General features: G+C 45.7%; 1 protein-coding gene across 2 annotated transcripts in view; it reads left to right on the top strand.

The window, feature by feature from the left end:
• Window positions 1-24,603, top strand: part of LOC144594590 (E3 ubiquitin-protein ligase rnf213-alpha-like) — a 136,480-nt gene that overhangs the window by 60,713 nt on the left and 51,164 nt on the right. For both annotated transcript variants that reach the window (XM_078401324.1, XM_078401325.1), the window contains 10 exons: window positions 810-2,217; window positions 3,749-3,924; window positions 6,335-6,490; window positions 8,845-12,378; window positions 14,603-14,739; window positions 15,584-15,682; window positions 16,947-17,065; window positions 19,454-19,573; window positions 21,784-21,848; window positions 22,933-23,086. In XM_078401324.1, the coding sequence (XP_078257450.1) occupies window positions 810-2,217; window positions 3,749-3,924; window positions 6,335-6,490; window positions 8,845-12,378; window positions 14,603-14,739; window positions 15,584-15,682; window positions 16,947-17,065; window positions 19,454-19,573; window positions 21,784-21,848; window positions 22,933-23,086 (5,968 nt within the window). The remainder of the gene's footprint in view (window positions 1-809; window positions 2,218-3,748; window positions 3,925-6,334; window positions 6,491-8,844; window positions 12,379-14,602; window positions 14,740-15,583; window positions 15,683-16,946; window positions 17,066-19,453; window positions 19,574-21,783; window positions 21,849-22,932; window positions 23,087-24,603) is intronic.

Genomic DNA, 24,603 nt, shown 5'->3' on the forward strand with positions numbered 1-24,603 from the left:
TTCCTTCTCTCCCGAGATGCTGCCTGACCCGTTGAATTACTCCAGCATTTTGAGTCTACCTTTGATTTAAACCAGCATCTGCAGTTTTTTTCCTACACATCGCTTTCTGACATAATAGGCCAGCAATCCTATCCTGATCATATATGCTATTAATTAGACCCAGTGAGTCTTCTGGACTGCCGCCTGGAAACTCTACTCAGGGCACACACCACCATGCAGAGCGTCGTTGAAGACCTCAACCATGATTACGCCTTCATATTTTAAGTCACTGGGGTTCCTGCCTTTAGCATGACTTGCATTATCACATTAACAACGTATCTTTCATGTTTTGCATCATGGTGGAACATTATTCTCTCTAGAAATATTGGCAGTATTTAAACAGTTACTTGCATAATTGCACATGGAATTGCAATTTTGAACAACCCTCGCCTGCATTCACCTGTGTCTCACCAGGGTTTGTACTGGCCCTCCTCTCTTCCCACTTACTCCCCCACCCCCACCACAATCAGTCTGAAGAAGGGTCACGACCCGAAACGTCACCTGTCCATGTTCTCCGGGGATGCTGCCTGACCCGCTGATTTACTCCAGCACTTTGTGTCTATCCTGGTAAAGCTCCTCTGCCCCCTCGCCAGCAAAACCACATCTTTCCTGAAGCACAGTTACCAGAACTGCACACAGTATTTATTCCAACACTTTGTGTCTTTTTCTGTAAACCCGCATCTTCAGTTCAGTTATGTCGTATTAGGGGGGAGAATATGTCGTATTCTTTTCCATTAGATCAGCTAACGCTTTATTTTTAACGTTGACAGAACTTTAACAACGTACAAAGGCTTGGGAAAGCATTTATTGAATTGAACACATCAGGGAACATGCTCTACAGAAACTGGACGGCACAGGTTTACTGCAGTAAAGAGAGTGATGCCTGTCTGACAATGGATTTTCGTGCCGGAAACATCGAGTGCCTGAGAATAAGTGGCTATATCTCTGAGCAGCTCCAAATATTGTGCAGATCACTGGAGAAGTGCCTTCAGGATTGGCGTGAGTTTATGGGGAAGAGGCGCGCAACGTTTTACCACCTGAACTACTACACGGCAGAGCAGATTGTGTATCTGTGCTCTGAACTGGGAAGCTTTGCCGCTGGCAACTGGCTGTCCGAGCAGGTGCTTGCAATGTTGTCTTTCATTAAACCTCACTGCACTGCCAAGGAAATCGGAAGCGCGATGCATCAGGCAGATGCTGTCGATGAGGGAACTGATGCCCTGCAGGAAATCGAAGAGAGCGAAGAAGAATTTGATATGAGCTTGAAAGACGCTGGTCTGACGAATGCAAGTCCACAGGAACTGAGTCCAGTCGGAGCTCAGGCATTTGTCCTGGGTGATAGAGAGGAGCATGATAGCAGTTCGGTGCTCTTCCAGGCGGAGGATGCTGCTGGGTTGCGATTCTTGGAGTTGGGTCCATCGGAGATGTGTCTGGAAGCCGCAGAGTCGGTATCTGGGGAAATGCACGACACGGGTACATCAAAGACATCGCACCAAAGAGAAAACGCAAAGCTGCCAAAAGCAATTAGTCTCCTCTGGAACAGGTTCATGGGAAACATGGCCGCTTTTTTAAGTGACCATTTAGATACGGTCGCTTTTGGAAAACTGCTCGGCCAGCTCTCCGGTTTGAATGCGATGACCGTAAGGAGGCAGCTCCCCTCTTCTCTGCATTACGGAAGGCCAAACCTCCTTATCTGCTCTCGGCCCGAGATCCTTAAGACCGCTCTATGCATCTACATGCAAACTCCGAAGCAGCCACTGCCCAGCTACGATGAGGTGCTCCTGTGCTCCGAGGAGACCACTTGCGAGGAAGTGGAGCTCTTTCTGCGCAGGGCTTTGAGCAAAGGCTCTCTGGAACAGAAGATCTACACGCTGATACATGCCGATTGCCTGAATTATGAAACCAGCGTCAGATTCGGAGAACTGTTTGAGGAATTGACGCGTCATTGTAATCCTGAATATCGGTTGGTTGTGATCTGTGACGTTAAACGCCAGCATTGTTACATCCCGTCCTATCTCCATCATTACAAAGTGCCGATAGGACTGAATATTAAAACCGAGTCCATCCAGCAGTACCTGGTAAAACATTTCACCGTCCCTCCCAGGCACGACTCGGCAGCTCGCGTATTCCACGACGATCTTTCCGTTAGAATAATATCGTCAAAGAGACCTGGAGTGGGTAAGTCTTTTCCATCACATTGTGGCATATTTGGGTGGGTTGAATGGAGGCAGAAGGAAGACAAGTTAACACACTAACATTTGAGAGGATTGACATTGATGACCTACCAATGAACAAAAACGTATGCTCTCTCACACATCACTGTGTTTATTTAATATAATCAGCCAATTTCCATATACCCCACCGCCCCTACTGTCCCTTTCCACCTATATCCCTCCCTCTTTACATTTCACTCCTCTCCTTATCTGACACCATTTTGTATCCTTTTTATCTCTAGCCTTTTGTTCACTCATTTTCCAATCAAACCACTCTCACCTGAATCCACCCATCACTCGTCAGGCTTTGTCCGCTCCCACTTCTCTTCCAGTTTTCTCCCCCCTACTAGCATCGGTCCAAAGAAGGCTCCTGACCTGAAACGTCGCTTATCCATGTCCTCCAGAGATGCTGCCTGACCAGTTTGAGTTTCTGCAGCACTCTGCATTTTACTTCCCTGACAGCTGATGCATGGTTTCTCTCGATGTGTGGTTAATAATAGACACACACAAGGAGCAATAAACGCTGTGAAAAGAAAATATACACTGTGTTGGAGTAACTCAACAGGTCAGGCAGTATCTGTGGATGGAAAGGATAGGCAATTGTCCATTGTCTATTGCAACATTTTCAGGTCAGGACCCTCTTTCAGAAGGTTGTCGGTCGGTGGTTGAGTGGAGACTTGATGGAAGTATGTAAAATTATGAGCGGCGTAGATAGGGTAGACAGTCGGAACCTTTTTCCCAGGGTGAAACACTAGAGGGCATAGGTTTAAGGTGAGAGGGAGATAGTTTGTTACATAAAGAGTTGGTGGGGGCCTGGAACGTATTGCCAGGGGTGGTGGTGGGGGCAGATATTATAGCGGTGTTTAAGAGACTTTCATATAGGCACATGGAAGTGCAGGAAATAGATGGATATGGATCATGTACAGGCAGATGAGATCAATTTAACTAGGCATCATGTTTGACAAAAAGATTGTGGGCTGAAGGGCCCACTCCTGTGTTGTACTGTTCTATGTTCTATGAACCTTCGCCTATCCATTCCCTCCACAGTTGTTACCTGTTCTAGCTTAGTTTAGGGATACAGCGCGGAAACTTGCCCTTCGGCCCACCGGGTCCGCGCCGACCTGCGATCCCCGCATATTAACACTATCCTAGTGTTAATAGGCACATGGGACAATTTTTACATTTACCCAGCCAATTTACCTAAATACCTATATGTCTTTGGAGCGTGGGAGGAAACCGATGATCTCGGAGAAAACCCACGCAGGTCACAGGGAGACGTACAAACTCTGTACAGACAAGTAGCTGTAGTCGGGATCGAACTGGGGTCTCTGGCGCTGCAAGCCCTGTAAGGCAGCAATTATACGGCTGTGCCACCGTGCCGCCCTTATCCAACGTTTTGTGTTAACAACAGACAATCTGCTTTCAAACAAAATTACAGCTATACCGAAACCAAAATAGAACCTTTCTAATCATTATGATATTTCTTTCCCGTATAGGAAAATCTCTCTACGTTGATCGATTGTATCAAAATCTGTCGCTGAAAGATGCTCTGAAGAGAATCCGGTTAATTGAGCCGAAGATTAACGAGGGCCAGATAGTTCAGAAGCTGCAGGATTCTACAGACAATTGCAATCTTCAGCAGCCGATGATAATACACATTGATGCAGCACCTGTGAGGAATCATCACTTTTTATAAACGGTGTTACCATGGAGGTTGGGAAGGTGGCAGGCAGTGTAGAGAAACACCACCCCCATTAAAAAAAGTAGCACAGGCCTGGAGTCAACCGAATAATGTGGCTCCCCACGTAGTTACCGTGGAGATACTGCTCAAAGCATCAGGAGTTTAGTTTAGTGTTTAGTTTAGAGATACAGCATGGAAACAGGCCCTGCGGCCCACCGAGTCCACACCGACCAGCGGTCCCCGCACATTAACACTATCCTACACACACACTAGGGACAATTTTACATTTATACCAAGCCAATTATCCTTCAAACCTGTACGTCTCTGGAGTGTGGGAGGAAACCGAAGATCTCAGAAAACCCACGCAGGTCACAGGGTGAATGTGCAAAGTCTGTACAACAAGCGCCCGTAGTCAGGATCGAACCCGGGTCTCTGGTGCTGTAAGGCGCCAAAATTTTCTTTTACCCTACGACAATGACCACGACAATGCCGAGTCAGGTCGAGATTACAGCGTCTTCGGAAACATCGCGACATTCCCACGCTGTCAATGCTTCTCCGGCGTCCTAATTTTCACTGAAATCACTGACAAGTCGGTAATTACTTGAGAGTTTTGAAATATAACATCTTGCCCGGGTTACTTGAAAACCAAGCTTCATGGTAGCAAGGCATAAACTGAATTGACTTCCAGTTTACTAATAGCAGTATGAAGAAATTTATTTTTAAAAGTGGTTAAATGGATTCTTGTGAGGAGTGTGGGCATTCTTTGAAAATGTATGGGAATGCATATCTGCTTTGTGGGTTGCATATCTGGGTTGGGAGCCTACTTTAAATGTAATCGCTGATAGCCATATAAACATCGTGAAAATTCCCACGCTCACCTGACCGTCAAACTGTTGCCTCCAATCTACCTGTCAAATGTCCTGACCGTAAATAAATTGGTTAAACACAAGTATTTTATGGTATCTTCAAATGACTTTACTTAATGTATTATGTGCTTCTAAATGCATCTAAGACAACCTAGCAAACCTGGGGACAGCATGCGACAGCGCCCGCAATAAGCAACGATACCTGGCGACAAGCCAGCTGTCGCCAAGAAATTTCACTCCGGTTGATTTCTCAACGACACGCTGAGATCCACTACGATTCTTGGAAGACTCCTCACGATCATGCCCGCGACACCCCGGCGAACTGTTGGCGACAGCCTAGTCGCTGGCAGTCGCCTTAAACTCGCCTAAGTGGGACAGGCCCTTTACAGCATAGAAACAAGCCCTTCGGCCTAACTTGCCCACACTGACCAACATGCCCCATCTACACTGGTCCACCTGCCTGCATTTGCCCCATATTCCTCCAAACCTATCCGATCCATGTACCTGTCTAAATGTTTCTTAAACATTGTGATAGTACCTGCCTCAACTTCTCCAACATATTCAATATCTCCAAAATGTAGAGATCTTCAATTACCCACCAATGTCCACTGCAATTGAATACAGGTGCTCCCTGACTTACGATGCTTCGACTTACGATATTTCGCAGCTCGCTTCCGGCCACGTGACCGGGTGTATTAAATGCATTTCGACTTACGATATTTTCGGTTTACGATGGGTTTCTTGGAACGTAACCCCATCGTATGTTGAGGAGCACCTATGTATTGATGTAGAACCACATATTCAATGTCTCCAAAATGTAGAGATCTTCAATTACCCACCAATATATATATATAGGAATACTAGCGAAGAGGGCCCGTTGGGCCCATTCCCACCCCCCCCCCCATTCTCTCCTCCCCCAACCCCAATCTTACTCTCCCCACACCCCCCCCTTTCCCCACGACCTCCCCTTTTCCCAGTACCCCTATTTCCCCCACCACCAAGCCCCCTCAGGACGACCCCTGTTGTCCCCCTCCCCAGTCCCCATTCTCAGACCCCGCCACCATTCTCTCTCCCCCAGACACACTCTTACTCTCCCCCACCCCCCCTTTCCCCAGCACACCCCTTTCCCCTACTCTCTCTTGCCCCCAGCACCAACAGGTCCGGGGGGGGGGGGGCGGGGAGCGCATCAGTGAAAGGTCCGGGGGGGGGGGGGGGGGATAGCGGGGAGAGGGTCTCCCGGGTGTGCAGAAAAAAAGGCCATGATCAGCCATGATCTTGATTTAGATGTGAAGGGACTAATGGCCTACTCCTGTCCTGCCCCTATTTCTTATTCATTATGCTCTATGAGTTGTATCCCACTCAATTATGGCGGAGTGCAATAGGCTTCATGTACTTGATGTTCATATGTAACTATTTCCCTATTAAATCATGGAAGAGAGTCAATCCTATCTTTGAAAGAAAGTCGGTCTTATGTGGAATTAAGCACAAGGTATCGGTTTGTGCTTTTGTAAATCTTTCTGATTCTTCTGTTTCAGGTGAAGATAGGGCTGGAAGAATTCCTTTTCAAAATTCTGGTATTGGGAGTCCTGAAGAACGTTCAGGGAATGGTATGGAAGCGCAGCTCAACTCATCTGTACCTTGTGGAACATCTGAATGCCAACGAGTTCCTCAATAAATCACAAACTCAGCAGGTTGTTCTGACTATTGTACTTTCAAAGCAATGTTTCGCAGTTAACATTCAGACCTTGCGTATGATAAGATTCAGGAGCATGGGATATTTGACAGATGAAATTCAGAGAGGAAATTTGACATGTTCAAGTTATTACCATCCCAGTGCACACTTTTCATGCAGTGTATATGTAACAGAAATGAAGATGGACACAAAATGCTGGAGTAACTCAATGGGTCAGGCAGCATCTCTGGGGAAAGGGAATAGGTGAGGTTTTGGGTCGAGACCCTTCTTCTATCTTCAGACTAGAAATAAGGTATGCAAATAAAAACGGTTCTCTAATAAAGGAAGGAACTGCAGATGCTAGTTTACAAAAGAAAAAGACAGAAGGTGCTGGAGTGACTCAGCAAGTCAGGTTGCATCTCTGGAGAACATGTATAGGTGCTGACTTGGGGCCCTTCAAAGGGAGAACATGCAAACTCCGCGCAGATAGCACCACCTTCATAAATAGCATCTCCTTCCTAAAAGAACATCCTTTAATTCTGAGGCTATGACCTCTGCTCCTAGACTCTCCCACTAGTGGAAACATCCTCTCCACATCCACTCTATCCAGGCCTTTCACTATTCGACACTGCAGGTCTCCCTAGCCTGGAGAATTCCCCCGGCAACAAACTCCGCGGCGATTGCTGGCCCTTGAGTTCGTGCAGTGAAACAGGGAGAGGGGAACAGGCAGATTCCATCCGGTGGGAGGTGACGAGAGAGGTCGGAGGATCGGGATGGTCTGTCCACACATGGAGCGGCCACTGATAGTCCCCCAGCAATGGCTACACTCACAGTGACGGCCATGGTAGAATTCTGAGCCTGCATCTCAGTGCAATGCTGCCATTCGACTCAAGCGGGAACCACTGTGTTGCAGCACAGAACGCCACAGGAGATCCTTTTTCCCTGTGGCTATCAAACTGTACAACTCCTCCCCCTTCTGTCGTGGGGTAGACTGAGACTGACTCCCCTTCACCTCCCCTCCCCCAATCTTTGCACATCCCAAATCCTGGACTTTCCACTTGTCACTTTAATTTCATGGATCTTGTGTTTTATGACTGTTGGCAGACCAATTTCTCTCCTGGGATAATTATTCTATCGTATCCTATCCACCACCCGCAGTAACAAGCACCCTCTCCAGACTGAGCCATGGGACAGTTCACTGCTGCGATACAGATTTCCTAGTACAGTGTGGACCGGGGGGATCAAGAGCATGATGATGAATCAGTGGTCTGAGGGTCAGCACTAAGGGTGAGGGGGCATTCACAGTCTGAACACCAAAGGCATGACTTAACCAGTTGTCAAAGCATTCTGTTCCAGGGGCTTGCCAGTTTTAAGGACCATAGTCCGTGGCCTCAGAATAAAAGGACGTACCTTTAGGGAGGAGATGAGGAGGGATTTCATTCATCAGAGGGTGATGAATCTGTAGAATTCATTGCCACATGTGGCTGTGGAGGCCAAGTCAATTATATTTTTATGGAAAGAGATTGATAGATTCTTGATTAGTACGGGTGTCATGGGCAGAAGGCAGGAGAAGGGGGTTGTGAAGGAAAGATAGATCAGCCATGATTGAATGTGGGAGTAGACTTAATGGGTCGAATGGCTTAATTCTGTCCCTAGAACTGGTGAACATAAAAAATTCGGCACTCATCTAACTTGCTAATCCGCAAGAGGCTGGCAGGTGGCACAGTGCTGCAGCTGGTAGACCCGATGCCTCACAGTGCCAGATACCGGGTTCGATCCTGATCTCGGGTAACATCTGTGTGGAGTTGTAAGGCCCATTCCTTCTCTCCAAGATGCTGCCTGACCTGAGTTACTCCAGCATTTTATGAATAAATACCTTCGATCTGTGTGGAGTTTGTATTTTCTCCATGTGGGAAATGGTGCTCCGGTCTCCTTCCACATCCCAAAGATGCACAGGTTTGTAGGTTAATTGGCCTCTGTAAAATTCCCCCTAGTGTGGAGGGAAGGGATGCGGGAGTGGGATAAGAAGGAACTAGCGTGAATAGGTGATCAATGGCATGGACTCAGTGGACCGAAGGGCTCGTTTCCATGATGTGTCTCCAAACTAAACTAAACCGGCTTGCATTTGTCCCAGGGGTCCATACAAGGTTAGCGTTACCAGTGAGCCATTTATTCTCTTTCTGAAGTTCCTAGGAAGGTACCTGTCCATAAAATGAAATTGAAGTATGACCCTTTTCTCCATTCTTATGCTCTGTTGATTTTGCTGCATAAATAAATGCTAATGCTTCTATTTTTATGATGTATAACATCAGCAACCTTGAGGAGGAAAAACTTTATTCACTTTTTTTTTTTTCCCATGTTGTTTTCGTGAAGGTAAACATGGGACTCCTAAGCGTTCTACCAACCATTCATTGCCGATCACCGAAAGAAGTCCGTGAACTCGAACTGAAAAAGTGCAGGAGGGAATTACTTAATATTTTGGACCCCTTAATGGATGAACAGGAGTTTGCCAGTGAAGCCATCCAGAGACCCTTTCAATATCTGCTGCGGTTCAATGCGAATCGAAACATTGATAACTTCACCTACACCAGGAATAGTGTTGAAGAGCATCCCGCTGATTGTCTAACCTTGTTTCTCAAATACTGTGGACTGCGAGATCCTTCCTGGGCAGAGCTGAGAAACTTCTCTTGGTTCCTCAACCTTCAGTTGAAAAACTGTGAGACCTCTATGTTTTGCAATCCCAACTTCGTTGGAGACACCCTGGTGGGTTTTAAGAAATTCATTGTCGAGTTCATGATTCTAATGGCACGGGATTTTGCCACCCCCTCGATGAACATATCAGATGAAAGCATCGCGATTTCACCATCTCAGCGAGATGAGGATCTGCTCCCGTATACAATGCGGAAAAGATGGGAAAGCCACCCTCATCCCTACATATTCTTCAACGCAGACGGTTTCTCCATGACTTTCCTCGGCTTTCACCTGAAGAAAAGGACAAATGGTTACGATGCTGTGGATCATCGTACTGGCCAGATTCTGAGAACAAATGTCATGTCTTCAGAGCTCGAAGGAGGGCTCAATTTGCAGAGAATAAGATTTAATGAGGATTTCGATGAACTTACCAGAGAAGAGAAAATTCGCAAACTGTGCCTGGTGCTTGGCGATTCGAGCCCAGTTGATCCAGACAAAACCTATGAACTGACCGCGGACAATGTGATGAAGATGCTTGCCATCCACATGCGCTTTAGGTGTGAGATTCCTGTCATTGTCATGGGAGAGACAGGCTGTGGGAAAACGAGACTGGTTAAATTTCTTTGTGACCTTCAGAAAGGCGACCGTGAAACTGAAAACATGAAGCTAGTCAAGGTGCACGGGGGCACAACAGCAGAGTCGATCTATGTCAAAATTGCTGAAGCAGAGGACCTTGCCATTGAGAACAAGCAGAGATATAAATTGGAGACGGTGTTATTCTTCGATGAAGCCAATACCACGGAAGCTATTCACGCCATCAAAGAGGTTCTCTGTGATAAAACCGTTCGAGGTAAACCACTGAAACGCAATTCTGGTTTAAAAATAATAGCGGCCTGCAACCCTTACAGAAAGCATTCTGCGCTCATGATCGAGCGCCTGGAAAAGGCTGGGCTGGGGTATCGAGTCAAAGCAGAGGAGACCGAAGACAGACTGGGAAAAGTGCCCTTGAGACAGTTGGTGTACAGAGTGCAGCCTCTTCCGCCAAGCATGATTCCATTGGTTTGGGACTTTGGGCAGCTGAGCAACGAAGCGGAGTTGGCTTACACTATTCAGATCGTCAGAAGATATATTAAAATCCACAAGCTTCCGTTCCCCCACACGGAGGCGATAATAGGAGTCCTTGCCATATCGCAACGTTACATGCGGGAAAAGGAAGACGAGTGCAGTTTTGTCAGTTTGCGAGACGTGGAGCGATGCATGAAGGTCTTGGGGTGGTTTTATGAGCACAGGGAGCTTCTGTTTCCCTATCCAAATCCAACAGTCAACCTCCTGCAGGCCCTGATAATGGCAGTGAGTGTCTGTTACTATCCCACTTTAGTTGACAAGGAAACATATTTAAAACGCATCGCAGAATATTTACCAGAACCTTACAACACTTCCAGTGCCATTCAGAGCGAAATTGTCCGTTGTCAAGACCAGTTCATGGAAAGTATAAAAACAAGAGAGAGAATTGCGAAAAATGAGGCCTTAAAGGAGAACGTTTTCTTAATGGTCGTTTGCATTGAGCTGAGGATTCCACTCTTTCTTGTTGGGAAGCCGGGAAGTTCAAAGTCCCTGGCAAAGACCGTGGTGTTGGACGCGATGCAGGGACAGTCTGCTCACTGTCCACTGTTCAAACAGCTGAAACAAGTCCACATGGTGTCATTTCAATGCAGCCCTCACTCTACACCAGAGGGGATCATCAACACTTTCAAGCAGTGCGCACGCTTCCAACAGGGCCGAAATCTGAATGAATATGCCTCCGTCGTGGTCCTGGATGAAATTGGCCTGGCCGAAGACTCTCCACAGATGCCACTGAAGACTCTTCACCCACTGTTGGAAGATGGTTGCGTCGATGACGAGGATCCGCTCCCTCACAAAAAAGTCGGCTTCATCGGAATCTCAAACTGGGCTTTGGATCCTGCCAAGATGAACCGCGGGATTTTTGTGTCCCGATTGGATCCGTGTCAGGACGAGCTCATTGAGACGGCCAAGGGAATATGTTCATCTGACATTGTCTTGCTGCGTCGGGTGCAACAACTCTTCCCTGGCTTTGCCAAAGCCTATTTAGCGATATGCAAAGCTCAAGGTGGGCAGTTTTTTGGACTTCGTGACTACTACAGCCTCATAAAGATGGTGTACCTCACAGCTAAGGAAACAAAGTGTGAACCAACGGAGACACAACTGGCGGACGCGATCTTACGAAATTTCAGTGGCAAAGATGGGTTCAATCCACTTGGGTACTTTCTCCCTGGTTTAGAGTCTGTCCCTCAGACAAGCACGCTGGAGATGGTGAAGAAGAACATCACAGTGGATTCCACTGATGGAGAATGTCGTTACCTACTGCTCCTCACCAAGAATTACATTGCCCTTCAGATTGTACTGCAACATGTCTTTCAAGACATGGAGGACAAGCCCGAGATTATATTTGGGTCCAGCTTCCCAAAAGATCAAGAATACACCCAGGTTTGTCGAAATGTAAACCGTGTGAAGATCTGCATGGAGATTGGAAAAACTATCATACTTCTGAATTTGAAGAACTTGTATGAAAGTTTATATGATGCTTTAAACCAGTACTATGTGAACCTCGGAGAATACCAATACGTTGACCTGGGTTTAGGAACACACCGTGTCAAGTGCAGGGTGGATAAAAAGTTCCGACTGATCGTTATTGAAGATAAAGATGTCGTCTACAAGCAGTTCCCCATTCCTTTGATCAACAGACTTGAAAAGCACAGTTTAGACATGAGCACTGTACTTACCCTTCAACAGAGGGGCATTGCCCAGCAGTTGGATGTGTGGGTCGAGAAGTTTGTGTCAATGAACCCGGATCGGGACGGAACGAGTGAGAACTTCACGCTAAGCCCTTCGGAGGTGGTCATCGGGTTCCACGCCGACGCATGCGCGAGTGTCCTCCTGCAAGTTCTCGACACTGCGCACCTGTCAAACGACAGCACCTTCGAGGATCCGCGGGGCATTCTGAAATCGGCAAAATGCCTTCTCCTCAACTGTGCGACCCCAGACGCCATCGTTCGCTTAAAGCGTTCAACGCTCGGCGACCATGAAATCAAGGAGCAGTGGAAGGAATATTTCGTTCAGCAACACCACAGATCACTGAGCGATTACATCCACCAGCATCTGAGTGACGCCGAGGCACCAAAGCACAGTTTTGTTGAGGTAGTAATGTCGAGACATATTTTACGTCGTTCAGAGTGGATTTGAGTTTACTTGCTTACTGGCTATGACAAATTGAAATCAGATTAATATTGATTTCTCTAACTTCAAGTACTTTCCCTCTCTCTCCCTCCCTCCCCCATCCTAATTCTTCGACTAGTTCCACTGTCCTCCTGATTTAATATTACTGATTGTATGTCTTGTTGTCACCTTCCCCTCCGCTAACAATGTACCATTCTACATTTCCTTGATCAACGTCCCCTTTGATCTGTGTTTTCACACCTTACCCTTCCATGTCTCTGTGTCTCATTCTCCCCTGATGATCAGTCTAAAGATGAGTCTCGACCCGAAGCGTCACCCATCCTTTCTCCCCACAGATGCTGCCAGTCCCGGCTGAGTTACTCCGGCATTTTGTGTCTATCTTCAAATTCTGGAATCTTAGCTAATTTCTGGTGATTTTGTAAATTTTAGATTTTGGTTATGTTTTCAAGTAGAAATATGATTCTGCCTAAAGGGTGGACGGAACGCTTCCAAATAAGAATATTAGGTACATAAGTTAGTCGGAGCAGTAGTAGGCCACTCGGCCCCTTGAGCCTATTCCACCTCTCAATATGATCAAGGCTTAACTACCCCAGATCTCATCTCCTCTGCTGGTCAATGGACCTCACCACCCGGATCATTCAAAAATGGATCTGCTGCCACGTTAAATACCCACAATAAACCAGCCTTTGGATCAGATTTATATCTTCGTGCAGATTGTACTTTTATCGAGTTGATAATCTGAATAAAATTTTCAGCAGAAAACGTAAGATGTGTGTGCAGGGAAAACTAAAGCTACATGGGTTTGGTTTCCAGTCAATTGGCAACACATTTCTATCAGTTTTAAATAGGTTTAATGTGCTTTAAAATAATAAATCATTTACACGAAGCTGCTAATGCTTTCACTGAAAACTGTGCAAAAAGGAAAGGAAACCTGATTTTATACAATACTGTACTCTGTTACTTTACATTGAACTAGGCAACTCTATTTTTCTGGTCTTATTTTCAACTCTAAATTGCGCGTAGTTCAGGTCGCCCCATTACTGGAAGGACGCGGAGGCTTCGCAAAGGATGCAGAGGGGGTTTACCAGGATAGACACAAAATGCCTGAGTAACTCCGCGGGACAGGCAGCATCGCTGGAGAGAAGGACTGGGTGACGTTTCGGGACAAGACCCTTCTTCAGACTGAGAGTCAAAGGAGAGGGACACTAGAGTGGTATGGAAGGGTACAAAGAGCATGGAAGGTGTGAAAAGGACAGATCAAAGCAGACGCTGATCAAGGAAATGTTAATTGTTGGCTGCGGGGAAGCTGACAACGAGGCATACAACCAGTAAAATTAATCAGGAGAACAGTTAAACTAGTCAGAAAATTAGGGTGGGGGCGGGATGGAGAGCGAGGGTTTACTGGGATGAAACCTTTGTTTAGGGAGCAGTAGTTACAGGGAGCGGTTGGACAGACTTGGAATGTTTTCTCTGGAATGCCAGAGGTTGCGGGGGGGAGACCTAATAGAAATGTGTGTGAAGGACCCCAACTCTGTACAACATATCCTTGCGTCAGTCAGGGCAGGTTTCCTGTTTCAGCCTGATGTCCTGTTCATTTGTCATAGTCACAGAGTAATAGAATGTGGAAACAGGCCCTTCGGCCTAACTTGCCCACGCCGGCCAACAAGTCCTAGCTACACTAGTCCCACCTGCCTGCATTTGGTCCATATCCCTCCAAACCTGTCCTATCCATGCACCTGTTTGTTTCTCAAATGTTGGGATAGTCCCTGCCTCAACTAGCTCCTCTGGCAGTTTGGTTCATACACCCACCACCCTTTGTGTGAAAAGGTTACCCCTCAGATTCTGATTAAACCTTTTCCCCTTCACCTTAAAACTATGCCCTCTGGTCCTCGATTCACCTACTCTGGGCAGGAGACTCTGTGCGTCTACCCGATCTACTCCTCTAATGATTTTATACTTTGCTTGAGTTCGGCCACTATGAACACATCTCTGTTTATCAGTTCATTTCCTGACACCATTCTCGCATCTTTCCTAGTTTGATCCAATTCTCTTCTCAGAAAAGAATCGGCCACATTGAATCATTGAACCGATTGCACTGAAACTCGGTCTAAGATTGAGCCTGGTAATTTATCAGGGTGAGATTTTGCTGCTTGTTTCTCAACCAGCGTGTTCACTGATGTTTCAGGTGACAACGTTTTCAAGGCTGCTGACCAAATCAGACCTCGACCTACTGGACAAAGAGCTTGGCAATGACGTGGCAGAATTTGTCCTTCTGTTCCTCCACCAGTTCGACACCGAATATTCCTTCTGCAAAAAAATAAGGTCTGTACTTCTGCATTAAAGGGTTTCAGCTATAAGCAGAGGCTGATCAAACTTGGATTGGTTTCTCTGGAGCTTTGGAGGCTGAGGGGAGACCTGATCGAAGCATATAAAATTATGAGAGGCCTGGACATGTTAGATGATCGCACCTTTCTCCTAGGGTGGCAGTGGCAATGATGAGAGGGCATAGCTTTAAGGTGAGAAGAGACAAAGTTCAAAGGAGATCTGCGGGGTAGGTTTGTTGCACACATGAGTGGTGGGTGGCTAGAATGCAGTGGTGATGGAGGCAGATACAATAGTGGCATTGAAGAGACGTTTGGAATTCTCTGCCTCAGAAGGCAGTGGAGGTCAATTCTCTGAATGCATTCAAGAGAGAGCTAGATAGAGCTCTTAAGGATAGCGGAGTCAGGGGGTATGGGGAGAAGGCAGGAACGGGGTACTGATTGAGAATGATCAGCCATGGTCACATTGAATGGCGGTGCTGGCTCGAAGGGCCGAATGGCCTCCTCCTGCACCTATTGTCTATTGTTTGCATAGGGACGATGGAGGGATATAGATCACGCGCGGGAAGAGGAGATTAATTTGGGTATCATGTTCAGCACAGACACCCAGCTGAAGGGCCTGTTCCTGTGTTGTTGCAAATCATTGATCATAATGGCAGTAAAGATACAGTCAAATCAGTAGGCCTGTGTACTCAGCAAGAGAGGGATAGAAATTGACCTTCTGTTTATTTCAGCATATGAAGAATATATATTTTTTCCATATCTACATCAGTTTATTCAGCATCAAAGCAGAAGCAATGTTTTCATTTATGTTTTTAAAACAGTGTGTTTCTTAACATTCACAGAGAGGCATTCCAAAGCTTGAACACACAAGCTCGTGTGCTGCTGATACAGATGGATACTGAGGAGTCCTCTCAGAGCTCTGAGCTGATTGCATCTGCCAAGTAAGTGCAGTAGTTTCTTTTAAAAAAAAGTTTAGTTCGGAGACACAGTGCGCGGAAACAAGCCCGTCGGCCCACCGAGCCCACGCCGGCCAGCGAGCCCCGCACACTTACACTATCCTACGCGCACTAGGGACAACTTACAATTGCACCAAGCCAATTAACCTGCACGTCTTTGGAGTGTGGGAGGAAACCAGAGCACTCGGGGAAAACCCACGCAGGTCACGGGGAGAATGTATAAATGTACAAACTCTGTACAGACAGCACCCGTAGTCAGGATCAAACCAGGGTCTCAGGCGCTGTAAGGCAGCAAATCTACCACTGTGCCATCAAGCAGGTTTACCAAGCTGTTCACGGTGAGCACCAGGACACCCGGTTCAAATGAATCCAGGGAAAGCTGCTAGCAAAGAGCTGGCATCTGTCAGGACTGATTGAACAGGCTGGCCTCCTCTCTTGAGAGGAGACTGAGGGGTGACCTAACGGAGCACCTCAAGTTTCCAGAGGTCTTGAGAAGGTAAATGTGGAGCAGAAGGCTTTCTCTATGATCAACACCAGAATCAGGAGCATTCAATGTGAGCCAGTTGTAAGTAAATCTGGTCAGGAATTCGAGAATTCTAAGGCAGTGGTTGGAATGTGAACTTTAGTTTCGAGATACAGCACGGAAACAGGCTCTTCACCCCCACCGAGTTTGCGCTGACCAACGATCCCCGTATACTGGCTGCACGGTGGCACAGCGGTAGAGTTGCAGCCTTACAGTGCCAGATACCCGGGTTGGATCCCGACTATGGGTGCTGTCTGTACGGAGTATGTACGTTCTACCTGTGACCATGTTGGTTTTCCCCATGATGAATCTTTGCCAAGTCAGTGGATATTTTTAAGGCGGGGATTGACAGATTCTTGATTAGTGCGGATGTCGGGTTATGGAGAGAAGGCAGGAGAATGGGTTTGAGAGGGCAAGATAGAGATCAGCCATGATTGAATGGTAGACTTGATTGGCTAATGGCTTAATTCTGCTCCTGGAACTTATAATCCTGATAACTTTTTTCTCTCCAAACAATGCTGTTTAATCAATAGAAAATCACTGGCTCATGACATCTGCTCTCCCAGTGTACATGGGATGAGAAATAGCAACCAAAACGTCAATGGGCAGGTCATGTGAAGAAAACACTGAGCATGAGAAGTGCAACCTTGAACTTCACATCTGGAATGATTTGGAGTTGATTTTGTTTCTGAATTTTGGAGTTTAAATCTGTATTCTTCTTTACAGATACTGCACCATGAATGAAATGAATCTGATGAACTCCACCATTTCCAATTGCTACGTATATTTTATCACAAAGCTCTCCAGACTTGCTGGTGGTTCAAGTTACATTGGATTTCAAGGAGGTATGTTGCACTCGGTTTGCCCGTGACCCAAACTGATGCATGATGTAATAAAAGCCAAAAATGGCTGGAAACACTCAGAAGGTCAGACAGCAGCTGCGGAAAGATTGATAGATTTTTGATGAAGATAGGCACAAAATGCTGGATTAACTCAGCATGAAAGGCAGCAGCTCTAGATAGAAGGAATGGGTGATGTTTCGGGTTGAGATCCTTTTCTTGATTTGTACGGGTGTCAGGGGTTATGGGGACAAGGTAGGAGAATGGGGTTCAGACAAAGATAGCTCATCCATGATTGAATGGTGGAGTAGACTTGATGGACCGAATGGCCTAATACTGCTCCTAGAACTTATGACAGAAACAGAGATGATAATGATTCAAGTATTTTATTTTAGATTTCCCGCATCTTAAGTTTTTTTAACATTTTATTTACTGATGTGTGGTGTGAACTGGAAGAGCTCTTATGTTGTATTTTCTGCATAGAACCTAAAATCAAACAACTCAGAATGATGCCACTCAGCTCAGCTTGTGTGCATATCTGTGTGTGTGTTTGTGTGTGTGTGTGTGTGTGTGTGTGTCAACTCTTGGAGAGGGCAAAAATATGCATCTTCAACTTCTTACAAGTATTTTGCCTTTTTCTAGTACTTTTAGTATTTAACCAATTTACATTCAGTGGCACAGTGGTTGAATTACTGCTTTACAGCGCCAGAGACCCCAGTTCAATCCTGATCTCAGGTGCTGTCTGTACAGAGTTTGTACGTTCTCCCTGTGACTGCGTGGGTATTCTCCAGGTGCTCCGGTTTCCTCCCACACTCCAAAGACATACAAGTTTGTAGGTTAATTGGCTTCGGTAAATTGTCCCTAGTGTGTCAAATAGTGCTAGTGTATGGTGTGACCAATGGTCGGCACGGACTCGGTGAGCTAAAGGCCCTATTTCCTTGCAGTATCTCTAAAGGTTACTTTTAAAATCTATTATTGAATCTTCTTCCAGACATTCAAATCTAATGACCTGCGTCATAAATATTGGCTCTTGCAATCTTTTAATGGTAAGAATGGCACTGAATCTTTGCACAGTAGCCAAAACACACAAGAGTAGTTGTGTCAATGCCGCATGAGTGCAGGAACGAACAAGAATAATGGCAAGTTAGAGTCAGAGAGTAATACAGTGTGGAAACAGGCCCTTCGGCCCAAGTTGCTCACGCCAACCTACATGCTCCATCTGCACTAGTCCCACCTGGCCCATTTCCCTCCAACGCTATCCTATCCAGTTGTGTAGAGAAACACATGGAAAGCAGCCTTGCCTGGGTGACTTTGAAGCAAACCCCTGCTCTTTGACAAAACCAGAAACATAGAAACATAGAAAATGGGTGCAGGAGTAGGCCATTCGGCCCTTCGAGCCTGCACCGCTATTCAATATGATCATGGCTGATCATCCAGCTCAGTAACCTGTACCTGCCTTCTCTCCATACCCCCTGATCCCTTTAGCCATAAGGGCCACATCTAACTCCCTCTTAAATATAGCCAATGAACTGGCCTCAACTACCTTCTGTGGCAGAGAATTCCACAGACTCACCACTCTCTGTGTGAAGAAATGTTTTCTCATCTCGGTCCTAAAAGACTTCCCCCTTATCCTTAAGCTGTGACCCCTGGTTCTGGACTTCCCCAACATCGGGAACAATCTTCCCGCATCTAGCCTCTCCAACCCCTTAAGAATTTTATATGTTTCAATAATATCCCCCCCTCAGTCTTCTAAATTCCAGCGAGTATAAGCCTAGTCTATCCAGTCTTTCTTCATATGAAAGTCCTGCCATCCCAGGGATCAATCTGGTGAACCTTCTCTGTACTCCCTCTAAGGCTAGAATGTCTTTCCTCAGATTAGGAGACCAAAACTGTACACAATACTCCAGATGCGGTCTCACCAAGGCCCTGTACAACTGCAGCAGAACCTCCCTGCTCCTATACTGAAATCCTCTTGCTATGAATGCTAACATACCATTCGCTTTCTTCACTGCCTGCTGCACCTGCACGCTTGCTTTCAATGACTGGTGCACCATGACACCCAGGTCACGTTGCATCTCCCCTTTTCCTAATTGGCCACCATTCAGGTAATACTCTGCTTTCCTGTTCTTGCCGCCAAAGAGGATAACCTCACATTTATTCACATTATATTGCATCTGCCATGCATTTGCCCACTCTCCTAATCTATCCAAGTCACTCTGCAGCCTCCTAGCAGCCTCCTAGCATCCTCCTCGCAGCTAACACTGTCATCCGCAAACTTAGAGATGTTGCATTCAATTCCCTCGTCCAAATCAGCGGGAAACACACACCAGGGCAGCGGGCAGACATTAACTGTTATGGAAACTTACTAAAGACTCCGTCCTGATTGCCGTGCAGGTCAGTGGTTGTCTGTCCACATTGATGACGTGACTGAATCGGAAGAGATGGGCTCGGATATATCTGCATTCTACGATGTTACTATCAGTGAATTGTTTGCCAATTCTTTGGGTATACAAGGTAATTTATCTTTCCATCACTTGTTATATTGCTGTGAATAAAATACCACACCACTCTTTACGGCATTGAAAACCTACTAAGGAGTGTGAGGCAAAGAGCTGGCAACTTAAAACACAATAGTAAGTGTTCCTATATTCTGTAATGCATTCAGTGCTAAATAGATTTATAAGATATATTCGTGTATGAGAATTAATTTAGATAGAGAGGACCGGACATCTACCTGCACTTCCACTCACTCTCCAGTGCATGCTACCATGTCAAACAAATGTAAAGGAAGGGGAGATATACCCAAAATGCTGAAGTAACTCAGCGGGACAGGCAGCATCTCTGGAGAGAAGGAAAGGGTGACATTTCGGGTCGAGACCCTTCTTCAGACTGGTTAGGGATAAGGGAAACAAGAGAAAATGATGGTGATGTGGAGCGATAAAGAACAATGAATGAAAGGTATGCAAAAAAGTAACGATGATAAAGGAAACAGGCCATTGTAAGCTGTTTGTAGGGTGAAAATGAGAAGCTAGTGCGACTTGGGTGGGGGAGGGACAGAGAGAGAGGGAATACCGGGGCTACCTGAAGTGAGAGAAATCAATATTCATACCACTGGACTGTAAGCTGCCTGAGTGAAATTGGCTGTTCCTCCAATTTGCGTTTAGCCTCACTCTGACAATGGAGGAGACCAAGGACAGAAAGGTCTGTGTAGGAATTGGAAGGAGAATTAAAGTGTCCAACAACCAGGAGATCAGGTTGGTTCAGGCGGGCTGAGCGAAGGTGTTCCGCGAAACAATCGCCCAGTCTGCGTTTGGTCTCGCCGATGTATAAGTGTCCACATCTTGAACAACGGATACAGTAGATGAGGTTGGAGGAGGTGTAAGTAACCTCTGCCTAACCTGAAAGGACTGTTGGGGTCCCTGGACAGAGTCGAGGGAGGAGGTATAGGGACAGGTGTTGCATCTTCTGCGGTTGCTGGGGATGGTACCTGGGGAGGGGGTGGGCTAGTTTCCCATCAGATTGTAAAAGCAAGGAACTGCTGAAGCTGGTTTTCCAAGAAAACACACAATGTGCTGGAGTACCTCAGCGGGTCATGCAGCATCCCTGGAGAACATGGATAGGTGACGTTTTGGGTCGGGACCCTTCTTGTTTGTAAAGGGAGCTGAGGCGAAGGATGAAGCTAATTTCTGCAAATAAACTTGAAAACGTTCTTATTGCCTTGAGAGAAATTAACCCATCTGCTTAAAACATGGCACTTTGTGAGCTTGCTATATACTGTAATTGAGTGCTGCAGTGTTAAGGTTCACTCTAACACGAACATGGTGGACACTGCCCAGCCCATCATGGGTACTGACCTCCCCACCATCAAAGGAATCTACAGGGGGTGCTGCCTCAAAATGGCAGCCAGCACCATCTGGGACCCACACCAACCCGGCCACAATCTCACCACCCCCTGCAGTCGGAAAGAAGGTACCTGAAAACCATCATCTCCGTGTTCAAGAACGGGTTGTTCCCAACAACCATCTTGATTAGTAATGGCATTTCTAAGGTGGAGATTAATAGATACTTGTTTAGTAAGGGTGTAGGGGGTTATGGGGAGAAGGCAGGAGAATGGGGTTGAGAAGGAAAGATAGATCAGCCATGATGGAATGGCGGAGCAGTCTTGATGGGCCGAATGACCTAATTCTGCTCCTAGAATTTATGAACTTATGAACCATCAGGTTCTTGAACACGACAAAACACAAAGTAAACTTTGAACTGCATTGGTTGCACTGGGGACTTTGAATGTTGGAGTTTTTAATTTATTGATTTATTTTTTTTGTTTATTGTGTTATCTATGAATAATGTGCTTGCAGGCCAGTCATGCTGCTACAAGTAAGAATCTAATTGTTCCATTGTCAGCACATATGACAATTAAACACTCTTGACTTGTGACACTTAACATGTGCTGGCAGAATGGATGGAAGTGTAAAAGTGACCTCTGGTGGCAAGAACCAGAATTAAAATTTTCAGATGAATCCATTAGCTTGCTGTTGTTCATTTTCAGATAGTTCAGGCAAAATCGTTACAGGCATCAATCCCCCCGCGTCCTGCCAATAACAATTAAATGTTCAAAAATGCAATGTATCAATCTGAGATGATAACTCCAGGTTCAGCATTTATACCCTACTGTGCTTCCACAAATAACAAGCAACACGTGGTAATGTAAACCCTTTTAATTTTAGAAAGTGGCAATCAGAACACTTTTCCAGAAGATACAGAAGATGAGCAGCAAGTGAAAATACATACGGTATAAATGACTTTCTTAAACCTTTTTATGTTTGTACTACTAATATCCCTGATAAAAAGGAATAGGTGATGTTTCGGGTTGGGATCCTTCCTCTGACTGAGAGTCAAGGGAGACGGTAACTAGTAGTGTGAAAATGTAAAAAGAACAAATGAATGAAAGAACAAAGCAAAGCTAGACAAGATGATCAAGGAAAGGTGGAGCCCACAATGGTCCATTGTTGGCTGTTGGCTGTGGAGAAGGTGATAACGAGTGGGCACAACCAGTGAAACTAAGCAGTTTATTTGAAGGAAGTATTTGTAATCATTGCGTATGACACATGTTCACAACTAGACGACATGAGCGAAAATGATACCATAAGCAACTGGAGTATTTTATGAAAACACTCAATTTCTGGAGATTCAAAAAGTTAATTGAGTCTTTTCAAAGAAGAGCATAATGAAGTTCCCTCGTAGACAATATTCATCTTCCAAAGAACAGTGTATCGGATCACCTAATGGTCACGATGGTGCAGTTTGTGAGATTTTCCATTGTTCAAATTGACAGCTGTGTTTCCCATTAGGGCAAATATGACCACTCTTCAAAAGAGAAAGCTCCTCTGTACTTCCCAAAAATACTAATCAACACATACTTTATATCCTTCGGCACACCGACCAGTGATCACCCCGTACTCTAGCACTATCCTATACACTAGGGAGAATTTGCAATGTTACTAGAGCCAATTAACCTACAAACCTGAACGTCTTTGAGTTGTGGGACGAAACCGGTGCATCCGGAGAAAACCCACAAGGTCACAGGGAGAACGTGCAAACTCCACACAAAACATCACCCATAGTCTGGATTGAACCCAGGTCTCCAGCACTGTAAGGCAGCAACTATACTGCTGCACCACTGTGCCGCCCTGAAAATAAGGAAGTAAAAATCTAGAAGCAAGGAATTGCAGATGCTGGTTAATATACAAAAGGACACAAAGTGTTGGAGAATCTCAGCAGGTCAGGCAGCATCTCTGGAGAACACGTGTGTAGGAAGGAACTGCAGAAACAAGGACTTTTTTTTGAGATGTAATTTTGTAATTGCTTTTAAACAGGGAAGGTCAAAGATTCTCAACACAACGTTCCTGTTGCAAAGCTGCATTCAGAGTGCAGTGAGCACATTACGTGATGGGAAAAAGGAATGCAGTCGAAACACAGAGCGTGTTCAGATACTCCTGGATCTTCTGAGAGAAGAGAGTGAAGGCGAGGGTAAGCATTACTCCCTTGGAAACTATGAATAAATACTTGAATGATTGGGTTCTGTCTTCCACTGTGTAAATGAAATGTAGAGACCACTTGATACCTAAGTTTCTCTGGTAACATCCTATTGTAATAACCTCACAGCTTTAGTTTGAAGCTCTCCTTAATTAATGCTGTGCAACATCTTTTCAAGGCAAGCATTGTAATAAACAAAAGGTGCAGGAGTAGGCCATTCGGCCCTTCACGCCAGCACCACCATTCAATGTGATCATGGCTGATCAAGTGACATTCTTTGTTACTTAAGGTTGTGAACAATGTTTTTTTAGTTTTTAGAGTTAGTGTAGAAACAGGCCCTTCGGCCCACCGAGTCCGCGCCGGCCAATGATCCCCATACACTAACACCATCCTACTCGCACTAGGGACAATTTACAATTTTACCAAAGCCAATTAACCTACAAACCTGTACGTCTTCGGAGTGTGGGAGGAAATCGGAGATCCTGGAGAAAACCCACGCAAGTCACGGGGAGAACATACCGACTCCATATGGACGTAAGACAGCACCCGTAGTTAGGATCAAACCGGGGTCTCTAGCGCGGCAAGGCAGCAACTCTACTGCTGCGCCACCATGTCTCCCATTTGTTGAGGAGTATCTTTCAAGGAGACAATTGTAAGTGGCATTCTTCAGTGCTTAAGGCTGTGACCATGTCTGGAGATCATAGAGTGATGAAAGACTTTCTTTTATCCATAAATTAGAAAGTTGGTGATTATACTAAATTAGCCTCTATTCAAACGAGAATCTCTTGAAATCTGGAAGCTCTTTTTAACAAAGCATGTGTAAAGGAAAATTTTATGTTGCATTGCCTATTTGGAAGTTGAATAAAGATGGAAAGCAATTGTAACACAATGCTGGGCCCTGACAGGGCAGAACAATGGCACAGCGGTACAGCTGTTGCCTTAGAGCGCCAGAGACCCGGGTTTGATCCTGACTTCAGGTGCTGCCTGTACGGAGTTTGCACGTTCTCTCTGTGACCGTATGGGTTTTCTCCTCCTACATTCCAAAAATGTACAGGCTTGTAGGTTAATTGCTTTCTGTAAAATTGTAAATACTTCCCCAGTGTGTAAGATGGTGCTAGTATACAGGGTTTTCGCTGGTCGGCGTGGACTCGGTGGGCCAAACAGCCTGTTTCTGTGTTGTATCTTTAAAGTCCAAAGACAGTTCTGACTTAAGTTAGCAAGTTGTTTATTCACAAAATGCTGGAGTAACTCAGCAGATCAGGCAGCATCTCGGGAGAGAAGGAATGGGTGACGTTTCGGGTCGAGACCCTTCTTCAGACTGGACAGTTCAGGCTGAAGAAGGGTCTTGAGCCAAAACGTCACCCATTCCTTCTCTCCCGAGATGCTGCCTGACTTGCTGAGTTACTCCAGCATTTTGTGAATAAATACCTTCGATTTGTACCAGCATCTGCAGTTATTTTCTTACACTAAGTTCGCAAGCTGAATTATTTTCAAACACGACCTTGTTCTCT

The sequence above is a fragment of the Rhinoraja longicauda genome, chromosome 6 (genome assembly GCF_053455715.1).
Source record: "Rhinoraja longicauda isolate Sanriku21f chromosome 6, sRhiLon1.1, whole genome shotgun sequence".
NCBI classification, from domain to species: domain Eukaryota; kingdom Metazoa; phylum Chordata; class Chondrichthyes; order Rajiformes; family Arhynchobatidae; genus Rhinoraja; species Rhinoraja longicauda.